Raw genomic sequence first — 11,990 nt, 5'->3', positions numbered from 1 at the left:
CCTTCTTTCCAGGGAGCCAGTGGATGAGGTGCTGCAGATCCCCCCGTCGCTGCTGACATGCGGAGGCTGCCAGCAGAACATCGGGGACCGCTACTTCCTGAAGGCCATTGACCAGTACTGGCACGAGGACTGCCTCAGCTGTGACCTCTGCGGGTGCCGGCTGGGTGAGGTGGGGAGACGCCTCTACTACAAGCTGGGCCGGAAGCTCTGTCGGAGAGACTATCTCAGGTATCCTCCTCGGCTCCCTCCTTGGGGCCCTCAGCAGGAAGGCTGGGCGGCCACAGACACCCGAGCCTGGGTCTGTCTCCCCCAGCTCCTACCACCTGCCAGAATGAGGTCAGGCTGTGGTGGCCGAGTCTCAGCTGCCCCACGCAAAGAAGCAGTTGGCATTTCTTCCTATTTGAGAAGCATGTGCTCAGGGATGCATGCCTATGGGGTAAAAAGACTAAGGTGTTAAAGGCAAGAGAATGAGAAACACAAAACTCAGAATACTCTATAAGTTTGGGAATGGGTTCTTAGGAGCTCATTTGATGATTCAAAGCCTATCTACAGGTTATAGATATTCTTTTGTGTGACCCGAATATTACGTGATGAGAAATTTAAAAATTGAAGGCATGTTCCTCCAAGAATTTGACTGTCACTGTGAAGTCAGTTGTAGGTTTGAGCCCCGGCACCATAGCTTTCTAGCTCTGTGATCTGGGGCAAGTTACTTAACTTTCCTAAACCTTGATTTCCTCATCTGTCAAATGGGGATAATAATACTATGCACCTCCAAGGAGGAGGTGAGGATTCGATGGGGGTAATACACGCAAAGTGCTTGGCTTGGTGCACAAGTATCAGATATTAGCTGCTCTTGTAACTAGCCCTCCTGACATCATGAAGTCTTTTCCTGTTTAAGGGAAAAAAAGATGTGGACAAATAGAAGGGCAAATAAAAATTCTACAACACCAGTGACACAAGTGCCGAGGACATCTCTGATGCCTCAGGTCATACTATCGGCCGTGTGAATTTTCCGGCACTCAGTGAGTTCCTTTGCGCAGAATGTTCTAGCATTTCCAGTTTCGTATTAGCGGCTGCAGAGGTAACTCTGTGCCCTCTACTGTCAGATCTGCTCAACTGTGTAGCTGTCAGGTTTTTTTTGCCATCTTCCTGTGGCAGAGAGTCTGTGGAGCATGCAGCCCTAATACATGAGGACCACCCAACCCGGCAAAGCTTGTTCAGACTCCAGTGCCCTTGGCTGCCAGTCCAGCTCTTCCTCCCCCACCTGCCCGCAGAGCATTTTGCATGTAAAAAAAAAAACCTGCAGGCAATTCCACAGTGAAGGAAGCTTATCTTTTTACCAGGAGACTGATAGGATAGGTTAGTTTTTTTAATTCCTTGATAAACTCCTTGCAAATTTGATGGTTCCAAGAAAAATAAGTTGGGTTTTCAATGATGATGATTATCATTTTTGGTCAATTTATTTTAAGTTATAAGAAAATAGAGCCAGGACGAAGAGAGACCTGATTTTTGCTCACTGCCAGTTTGCCAAGTCAGTGCAGAAAGCAGACTGGAAAATGATTCCCTTTGGGCCCCCTGACTACATCCCTGTCAAATCATTTGAATCTTATTAAGTGAAGTGCAGATCGAGTAAGGTCAGAAGAGCCCAGGCTTCTCCCTGCCGCCATGGTTTTATATAACATTCAAGAAGAAACCTGGTGCTGCCCGGGCTTGTTAATCTTTTCCATTTTAAAAAAGGAGAGAAAGGAATAGTCTGGGAAAACCCATGTTAATTAACTTGTGTCTTGGTGACATGAAATAATTCTTCTCCCTGCGACATTCCTAGGCAACATGTTAATTAACTCGGTGTTAGTGCAGGCGGTTCCAGCCATCCTTTAATATTTATATTATTGTTATTAAAATGGGCAGGAGAAAGCTTAAGATGTGACACCTCTTAACAGAGGAGAAAAATCTTTTTTTTTTTTTCCTTTAGGGATGGTCCTTTGGCCATGGATGTGTTTACATGCATTTGTAACATATCTGGCAGTGTCTTAAAAAGGCACGTTGGAGGAGTGACTAAATGGGTCCTGTGATGGGATTCAGTCCTTCTTCCCCCTGGGATAACTTCCCCTGAGAATATTTCCAATGGCTGACTTGCCTGTTGCAGTCCTTTTCAGACATTTAGCCTCAAATATTCATGAGACACCCACACACACAGACACAGACACACACACACACACACACACACACACACACACACGCACACACAGAATGTAAACCCTGTGCGGTTGTGTGTGTTGTTGGGAACCTAACAGTAGCTGTTCTAGCTATTCACGTTAGTGCTGGCTCAGATCCCCTCAGATCCCTTCTTAACAAATTTTGTGCTTAGTGTACCACACCCCCCACCCAGCCCCCAGTAGTTTTACTGTTAACAGCTAGCAAGCTAGCACCTGTTAGAGCCAAAAGCATGCCCACTCCCCACACAAGCCCAGTACATCTAACCAATGATCATTACCGCTGGAGCACCAAAGCTGGGCAATCATGCCTGCAACCAAGGCGACCTAGAGACATGATAACTTATACCCCCAGAGCCTCCATTGGGTTAGGCCAAAGCTTCCCCACCTGAGGGACTCTGCCTGAGATGCAGTTTTGCTTGCCTTCCTCCCCTTCTGTCCAGCTTCGCCTGCCACCTAACTAACTAGTTGCCCCTGAGAACACAGCCTCAATAAATTCTCACCTCAGGCTCTGCTTCTGGGATATTCAGCCTAAGGCACCGATTCTTGGTGCCAGAGGTGAATGCTCCAGTTAGATGTCAAGTCCTGCTGTATTTTTACTATTAGTAGAATCTCAGAATACCAGAGCTGGAGGGGGCTGCAGAGGCCTTCTCTTCCAGTTTTTTTTTTGCTTTCCCGCTTAAAACACAGAAGCCAGGAGAGAGGATGTCATTTTCCCTGGGGCACCTGGCTAGTTTAGAGGTGATGCTAGGATCTGAACTTGTCTCCCACATATTGCTCCTTCATCCTTCCCTTCATTAGCTGCCTGATGTGTATTGTAATTTACCCCCAACTTCCCTTTAATAAACGCTCTCCTTCCTTAAGGGTCACACACCGCAGGCAGTTGGCTTCTTTCCACACACACTGTTTTGTGAGTCGTTTATCCTTGCTCAGGCCCAAACTCAACTTACTGAACAGTCAGGAAACCAGAACTGTCTTTCCACTCTGTGACCTCCAAGGTGGCAGTTTCCTACAGCTCCACCATCTGCTACGCTGGGATAAAATGTTCTCCCCTAATAATGAGTTTGCTCCCAGGTGGTGCCTTGAAAACACTCAGAGCTCTTCAAATGGAAAGCGGGATGCAGAGGGAAGTGAGCTGGTGCTGGCTGTAACAATGAGCTCTCCACCCACAGCCCACGTCTTCTTGATTCCATTAATTTTGCCCAAATGTTTCAAAATTTGTCAACTGCCCTTATGTCCCTTACAGCCTCTCAGAAGGTACCAGTTGATTCTCTGCTAATAAAAACAAGCATTTACCTAAAACTATCCTGAAGGTTTTATGTGGAAACGACCTGCTAACATGCCATATTAGCAGGCGTGTCTGGACTTCCTGTAGCGAGACTGGCGCAGTTGGAAACACTTGAGATATGTTAAAACACAACCCGCATTGGCTTAGCCCTTGACGGTTGGTGTTTTGCCATGCTGCATTTGATTCTTCTAACAGCCGAGTGATGTAGATGCTATGCTCCCTGCCATTTCATGAACTCATCGGAATCAACGTTCTCTTCAGAGTCACTTAGGTACTCAGGGCTAGTCTGGGACTGAATCTGTGTCTTCTGATTCCAATACATGTGTCATTCCACTCTTGCAGGCTAGTTTTCAAACTTCAACCTGCATCAGAATCACCTGGAAGTACTCATTAACACACAGAATGCTGGGCCTTCCCCCACCCCCAAAGTGTCTCAGTCAGGGGGGGCCTGAGGATTTGCACTGCTAACAAGCCCCCTGGTGGTGTAGTTGCTGTTGGTCCCAGGACAGCCTTTGAGAACCATTGGACTAGGCTCCACTGTGTTGCATCTCCCACATTGACAATATTGCTTGAAATAGTCAGTGACTGGTCTACTGAAATATTCATTGACTAATCGACTGAGATTTAGGAGAGTCTTGATTTCAATGTCAGAAGAGAAGTTTCTCTAAAGATTCATGCCAACGGTGCAGCGAGGACCTTGAATTAAGATCTTCCATTCAATGTGGAGAAGTGCTGTTTGTCCTCCAGACCTCTGAGGCATAATTAACTGCCCCACGTGTTCTTGTCTCCCAGAGGCTGGGGCCCCAATGAACATGTGGAGAGGGCCTTTGTAGCTTATGGAGGAATTCAAGACCAACCTTCCCCATGGGTGGAATGACATGATTGAATTGGGAGTCTCAGAAAGATGCCCATTTCATTGCATTCCTGGTCAGTTCCCTCTCAAAGGGACACTCAGGGGTTTACTCTAGCTCCTCTTCTAAAGTGAAAGTTCCCCGGGCAGGTGGGGGACACATGCCATTCCCCTCGAAACTCAGATCACTTCAGCTGAGAGTCTTCTCCACAGAAGAGGGGCCCAGAGCAGCCTAGAGGCGATGAGAGTGATGCTACAAGACAGGGAGCTCAGAAAAGGGACGCGTGTGCAAACACAAATGCCACATGACTATTTCACCCCAGAGTACCTCCTTCCTTCCAGGAAGGACTACAGTCAGCCGTCTCAGCTGAAGTGTCTGGACCCCAACTCTGCCTTGCTTCCTGACATCTTGGAAATTCAGCCTACTTCTCAAACCTTTTCTTCCAGTGTCGCCTCTGCCAGTGTCTTCTTAGCTTTTTTTGTTTTTTTCCCCCAGGCTTTTCGGCCAAGATGGTCTCTGTGCCTCCTGTGACAAGCGGATCCGTGCCTATGAGATGACCATGCGGGTGAAAGACAAAGTGTATCACCTAGAATGTTTCAAATGCGCCGCCTGTCAGAAACATTTCTGTGTGGGTGACAGATACCTCCTCATCAACTCTGACATAGTGTGCGAACAAGACATCTACGAGTGGACTAAGATTAACGGAATGATATAGACCAGAGGCCCCCAGTCACTGTCTCCGTGGGGGTCTTCACTCTTAGGCACTTTGGGGACTTGAGGGTGGGATGAGGCATTTCTTAGGGGATGGGAGACCCTGACTGGGCACAAGACACAGCATCCAAGTGACATAATGCAAGGGATAAGATTTAAATGTGATAAAATAACCAGCCTTTAGGAAAGACATAGACAGTGGTCACAGCCTATCCGTAATAACTGACATGATTAATGAAGGAAAGGAGCACTCGGGGAAAAGCGAACGCTGTGCCAACATAATGGAACTTCCCGTCTACAGATAGGGAGTTGTTGTGTAAAGACATGTTGTGACTTTGACCCTTGAAAACTAGAGATGTGCAATTGATTTCTTTTCTTCCTGGCTTTTATGACAACCCTGTTCCAATCACTGTCCTCCACCCAAGGGGAAGACAGAGAGGAGAGCAGCCACCCTTTTTTTCTTGGCCACCTTCCCAAGGCTTAAGCTTTGGATCCAAGGGAAAGTGCATGGAGACACATTTCAGTTGAGAATGGAAACTGCCACTTTTCACCAAACAATTATTTAAAGCAATGCTGATGCATCACTGTTTTTAGACACCTTAGTTGTGAGGTGAGGAGTTCCACAGATTGTTTCTATACAAATGTAAATCTAAAAAAGAAAAAAAAATAAGTTGTTCAACTATTTTATTATCTTAGATTATATCAAAGTATTTGCTGTGTGTAGTTAAAAAAAAAAACCCGAAAACCTCTGCAAACAATAAAAATGACATTAAAATGCAGCGTTGTTTATTTGATAATGACTTACAATTTGGGATGGCAGGGAAATGGCTTTTTATATTGTAAAGGAGAAGTAAATAAGCAATTTACTTTTAGGTCAAATAAAAACTTCCGTTTATTGCTAGGGTTTATATGAGGCAGGCACATTTCTATATTACTAGCAATTATATAACAGGTCATCATGTAGCTCAGAGGGATGTAGAATAATTAAATTGTTATTGTAAAACTGCGTTTCACTTGAGCATCGTATAGAATGAACGGAAGGCGAGATCATTGCCTTTGGGAAACCTGTAACCTAGAAAGGACACAAATACATAAAACAGATTCCCTTTGGGAGAGAAGGTAATTACCTAGTTTGAAATGTGGCAAAGATGCTGAGCTTGACACTTCGATTTTCCAAGACGTGTGTCTCGGTATTTTATGACAAGGGGTTGAGAAGACCTTACTTTGAGGATTTAAAGCCGGCACCTTCCTTGGTGGGTTTGCCTTTCACCCCAAACAGGCTGCCATGAACTGACTCTGAGCGCCACCTGCTGGTCATCAGCTCTCAGCTCACTAGTTCAAGACCCCCAGTGAAAGACCACAACCTAGATGGATATACTTTTTAATTGTTTCATAAAAATGTTGGCAAGCACCGAGAAGTCTTAATATGTTTAATTTTCAAGACATCAGAAACAGGCATCTGTTGCTACAGTTAGTTAACTGTGATATTCCTTTAAAACTCCCATTACTAAGGTTTGTTTTTCTTCTAGAGGAGAAATGATTGAGTGATGGATGGCTATCTTGGTCTGTAAAGTGCTAAAAGTGGCTGAGAGATTTGACTGCAAAAAGTGGTCTATTTAAAACAAATCTAATGATATTGCATTCTAACTCAAGTGGTGGTAAGGTGCTGCTAGTGACGGGTTGCTTATTCTAAGTCAACAAAGGGGATGAGGTTCTCAAATTGTGGTCCCTGAACCAGCACGATTAGCATCACTTGAGAACTAACTTGCAATGAAGATTCATGGGCTCCACCCCAGAGTGAATCAGAAACTCTGGGGATGGGGTTCAGCCATCTGTGTTTTAATGAACCCTAAAAATCATTCTGACTCATGTTGAAGTTTGAGAATGGCTGTTCTCAAACATCCCCATTAAACAGGTCGTTCACTCTAACTTGTTAATGGTTAACATTCAACACAGAGGTTGATCATTGAGCACCTTTTCCACATATGGACAAACACTGTCTACCCTTGTTCCATAAACTGAAAATTTTTGCACAATTTTGTCAATTAACATTTGTCATCTACCAGATCAGTCACAGTTCAATCTACCATTTTTAACCACAACGACATTAATATAACAATAATAGGGCCGGCCAAGTGGCACATTGGTTAAGAGCTGGCTTGGGATGCCAAAGGGCTCCAGTTCTGATCCCACATATGAGGGCCAGTGACACTGCCCTCTACAGCTGAGATGCTGAACAACAGCTCAACCTGGAGCTGGGCTGCCAGTGAGTCGCGGACAACATATACTGCAGTCCCTGCTGCAGTGGGTTGCCATGGGCTACCGTGTGTAGCCAGCAGCCAGCGTGAGTGGCCAGCAGCCGCTGTGAGCGGCCATCCAGAGGCCGGCGACTGATGTGCCACACCCAGGAAGAGCGCAATGATGGTGCCAACTTGGGCCAGTGAAGCAACGTCCCCCACAACTAGACTGAAGAACAAAAGGACAGCACCTTGTCTGTTCCCCTTCCCCCAACTCCCCAATAAAAAATCTTTAAAAAAAAAATAATAGATTTTAGCTATGCAACTATATTATGAGCAGTTGTAAAAATAAAGGTGATTCAAAAAAATATAAAATTCTGTATTTCTTTGGAAATACAAACTTAATTCTTAATCCTCATGGTAATACAACACACATAAGATTCAGAAACTGAGCCAATACCTTTTCCATGTGCAGTAAAGCAATAATTAACATTTTCCACTTGTCAGTGGCACCATCTTGCAGCACTGTGAATGCACAGAATCTTTGTGGCACATCACCTCAAGAGCCCAAACGCCTAACCCACAACTGACCTGAGTGGAAAGACATGAAAAGAGACTTCATGGGGGATCAGCTCCTAGAGTCCACCCCGGTGGCCCTTGCCTGAACGTAATCCATGTGTCCTAGACCCCGAGTTAGGAGAGCTGAGCGTCTGCTCCCTTCCCTGGTCTACGCCTTAATTCAGCAGTTTGCTGAAACATTTTGCTTCCTCTTACCTCATGAATGTCTTATGTCCCAAACCAGCTTCTTTTTATTGCTGTCTCTAATAGAACCACTGCTTCTCAGGGGATCTTAGAATTCCACAAAGTTAAGAGAGCGCAGTGGCTAGGAACTTTATCACCTGAAGACTTGGAATTGAACTTCAATGACATGACTCTTACTTAACAAACATTCACATAACACCATGTGCCAGGCACTGTTCTAGGTGCTTTACAAATATCAGCTCCTTTAATTCACATAACAGCCCTATGTGGCAGTTTTTATGTATTATCATCCACACTTTACTGTTGGGGAAACTGGAGCACATATAGGTTTAGTAACTTGCCCAAGGTCCTACAGTAATAAGTGACAGAAGTAAGCTGTAATTGAGAGCCTTCACTCTGTGCTCTGCTGCAAAATAGGGAAAATACCATTTGCCTAGATTATCTAAACATAGTTGAGTTCAGTCTAGCCAGAAATGTAATGAAGGCACGATAATACAAGATTAGCACCATAATAAAGATATGTAAGAAGTGCCATGAAAACAGATAAGGGAACAGTTAAATTGGCCCGGGGTAAAGAGTAAAGAGGAAATGACATTTGAAATGATCCTGGACCAGGAAGAGCAAAGACTCAGAGACCTTGACCTTGGAGAACAAGTAGATAGGTGAGCCCAGAGTTTTCATGGTGATGGTGGTGATGGTGGTGGTGGTGGGCTTTGGTCGGAGAGGAGCTGGGGCTGGTGAGTAAATAAATAGGCAAGATGAGATTTTCTGTGATTTTGAGACAGAACAGCAAATCTAAATTAAAAAACAGGAATCTCTGAAGAGCGGAGGGAGGCACAAGATGACAAGGTGGGCCTGGAACATCTTATGCCAGAAAGTAAGGAAGTGCTCACACACACAAAAAAAGATATACACACACACACACACACACACATATATATATACATATACACACAGAGGGTGCCAAAAAAATGTATACGCATTTTAAGAAAGGAAAAATCTATTAAAATTACGCTGATGGCAACCACTTTGAGCACCTCTTGTAATTGTAGAAGTCAAACGTGATTGTATTCATCTTTTGTTATTGGTGTATATTGAGTATTACAATTTTAATACAGTCTTTTCCTTTCTTAAAATGTGTATACTTTTTTTTGGCACCCTCTGTAGTTTAGAATTCAGTGATATACAATTCATGTGCCACGATTTTAATGTATTTTGACCTTATAAATAAAAGTCATGTGTTTCAAGCAAGTTATTTCCCCAAAACACACACACATAATGTGAATAACGTGTGTAGGAGGATTCACTTAGTGCCAATTTCTGAAGCAGGTTATTTCTCAACCTTTTAAAACGAGCTTACTACAAGCTCTGCATTTCCTTTGTAATTAGGATCAAGATGTAATCATCTGGCTCTGAAATGTGTGTATTATAGGGCCAGAAATCTAAGCTATAATGTTTTATGTTTTATACCCAGATCTAAGAATCAAGTTGAAAGACATTTCAAAGCACCAAAGTCACTTCCATTTTCTACCAGTGGCTGTATATGAATTCTCCCAGAAAACCATAATTTCTCCGAGTTAATGGAATCTTTGAAGCTAAATCAAGTCAATTTCCATTGTCACATTGTGAAGCTTTTGAACTGGGCTCACTGAATTAGCCTATTTGATGGCCACCTTGACGATGGCTTTGTGGCGATCCTAAGAAAACCCACAGCAGCAACTTCTGTGTGTTGGCAGCCTTTCCACCGCATCCCACTCATTCTCATTACTTAATGAGCAGGTCAAGGCAAATACCCCCCTTGATATATAGTAGATAAAACAGACATGAAAGCAATGTAATATGATAAAAAAAGAACACTGAAATGAAAATCTGATTTTGCCACTAACTAGGGGTGTTTCTTTAAAAAGAACTCAGTTTCCTCATTTGCACGGAATTCAAATTCTAACATAACCAATGAAAATAAAATGTCCAAAGCCTTTGCCAATCTGGAATTTTTTTCATTGCACTTAATGTTACCTGACAAAATGAAAAGGGGGTATAATGTAGAAGAGTCGTTTTGTTTGTTGGTTGGTTTGTTTTAAAGATTTTACTGGGGAATTGGGGGAGGGGAACAGACAAGTTGCTGTCCTTTTGTTCTTCAGTCTAGTTGTGGAGGACGTCGCTTCACTGGCCCATGTTGGCATTATCATTGCGCTCTTCCCAGGTGAGGCAGTCGCTCGCCAGCAGTTGGATGGCTGCTCACAGCAGCTCACACCAGCTGCCAGCTGCTCATACTGGCTGCTGGCCTCTCACGGTAGCTCAAGGCAGCCCACTGCAGCCCCACTGCAGACTACACTGTCACAGGCGACTCGCGGCAGCCCAGCTCCAGGTCAAGCTGTTGTTCACCATCTTAGCTGTAGAGGGTGCAATGTCACTGGCCCCCATGTAGGATTCAAACTGGTGGCCCTGCTGCTCAGAGCTGGCGTCCCAAGCCAACTCTTAACCAACGAGCCATTTGGCCAGCCCTAGAAGAGTAGGTTTTAGAGACATATGGGCTTGGGTCTACTTCTGGTCAGCCATCTGTAAAATAGGGATACTACTTTAGCATACTATTGCAAAAATTATGGGTAATCTACATAAAGCAACAAGATTAGTTCCTGGCATTCATGCATGCATGCATTCATTCAATAAGTGTGTGTTGAACATCTCCTAAGTGCCAGGCACTGTTCTCGGCAATGGAGATCCAGTGGTGAGCAAGACAGACATGATCCCTGTTACCATGGCAATCACATGCTAGTGGGAGGAAATGGAAAATAAATAAGTACACAAAGACATGAACAAGGTTATTTTAGATAGTGATAAATGAAATTAAGAAAATAAAATAGGATCGAAAATAAAATGTGATCGAGAGTACACAGGCACAGGGTGATGTTTTCATTTTGGATTTGGGGGTGGTCAAGAAAAGCCTTGGTGAGGAAGTAACTTTGCGCTAGGTCTAGAATGACAGGAAGGATCCAGCCATATAAACACTTGGAAACAGAGGGACGAGGCAAATATAAAGGTCTCAAGCGAAGAGCAAGTTTGGTGAGTTCACAAGTCCTGAGTAGCTGGAGAGGAAAGGTGATACGTGAGGCCAAATCATGTAGGATCTTGTAGGTCTAGAAATGAGCTCGGATTTTATTCTGAGCAGAATGGCAGGCTTTGGAATCTTTTCGGCAGGAGAGAGACATGCTACTCTGATTAGTGTTTTAAAAGATCGCCCTGTCTGCTGCACATGTAAGACTCCAGAGAGACCAGGTGGGAGGCCATTGCATAATCCAGGTGAGAGATGGTGGCATGAACTAGGGTGTTTCCAATGAGGATGGAGAAAAGCACACAGATTCAAGATATATTTCAGAGGAAACTAAAATTACTTAGCAGGCACTTAAAAAAAGATTATTTTATTATTATTATTACTATTAATAGGAACTTCTTAACCATCTTGGGCATCACTTTTTGTCGAAGAAACATTGTCTTCATGATGTTTGTTGCGATACAATTTGCTGTGCTCTCTAAAGTTTTACTTGATTGGTATGATCAGAGGAAATAAACTATCGAGAAAAGAAAACTTTCATTTAAATATAGACAAAAATCTTCCCTTCATTACCTGGTGACTGAAGAAACAAAAATAATTGGTCTTAACTGCTAGGGACTTAGGTTTGTCAGAAAAGAATATGAATTTCCTGATCTTGCGTGCCATGGCTTATGATGAAACCAAGGTGTCCGGTGATAAGTATGCTCAGCACAGGGGAAGGATGGTGACAGGAGTCAGGCCTAGCTCTGTACAAAGATGAAGTTAAATCAAAACTGGAGCATGCTGGGCCGGCCGAGTGGCGCAATGGTTAAGAACTCGCTTGGGATGCCAGAGGGCCCCGGTTCGGATCCCACATATGAGGGCCAGTGACACTGC

At 43.9% G+C, this 11,990-nt stretch overlaps 1 protein-coding gene across 2 annotated transcripts in view; it reads left to right on the top strand.

Annotated features, from left to right (window-relative positions):
* Positions 1–5,842, top strand: part of LMO2 (LIM domain only 2) — a 23,748-nt gene extending 17,906 nt beyond the window's left edge. For both annotated transcript variants that reach the window (XM_019639421.1, XM_019639422.1), the window contains exons 3-4: positions 13–228; positions 4,848–5,842. In XM_019639421.1, coding sequence (XP_019494966.1) covers positions 13–228; positions 4,848–5,067 — 436 coding nt within the window. In that variant the 3' untranslated portion in view covers positions 5,068–5,842. The remainder of the gene's footprint in view (positions 1–12; positions 229–4,847) is intronic.
* Positions 5,843–11,990: the final 6,148 nt, after the last annotated feature.

This window comes from Hipposideros armiger, unplaced genomic scaffold, assembly GCF_001890085.2.
Source record: "Hipposideros armiger isolate ML-2016 unplaced genomic scaffold, ASM189008v1 scaffold_44, whole genome shotgun sequence".
NCBI classification, from domain to species: Eukaryota; Metazoa; Chordata; class Mammalia; order Chiroptera; family Hipposideridae; genus Hipposideros; species Hipposideros armiger.
Note: the sequence above shows the minus strand (reverse complement) of the source record. Positions and strands in the feature narration are given on the sequence as shown.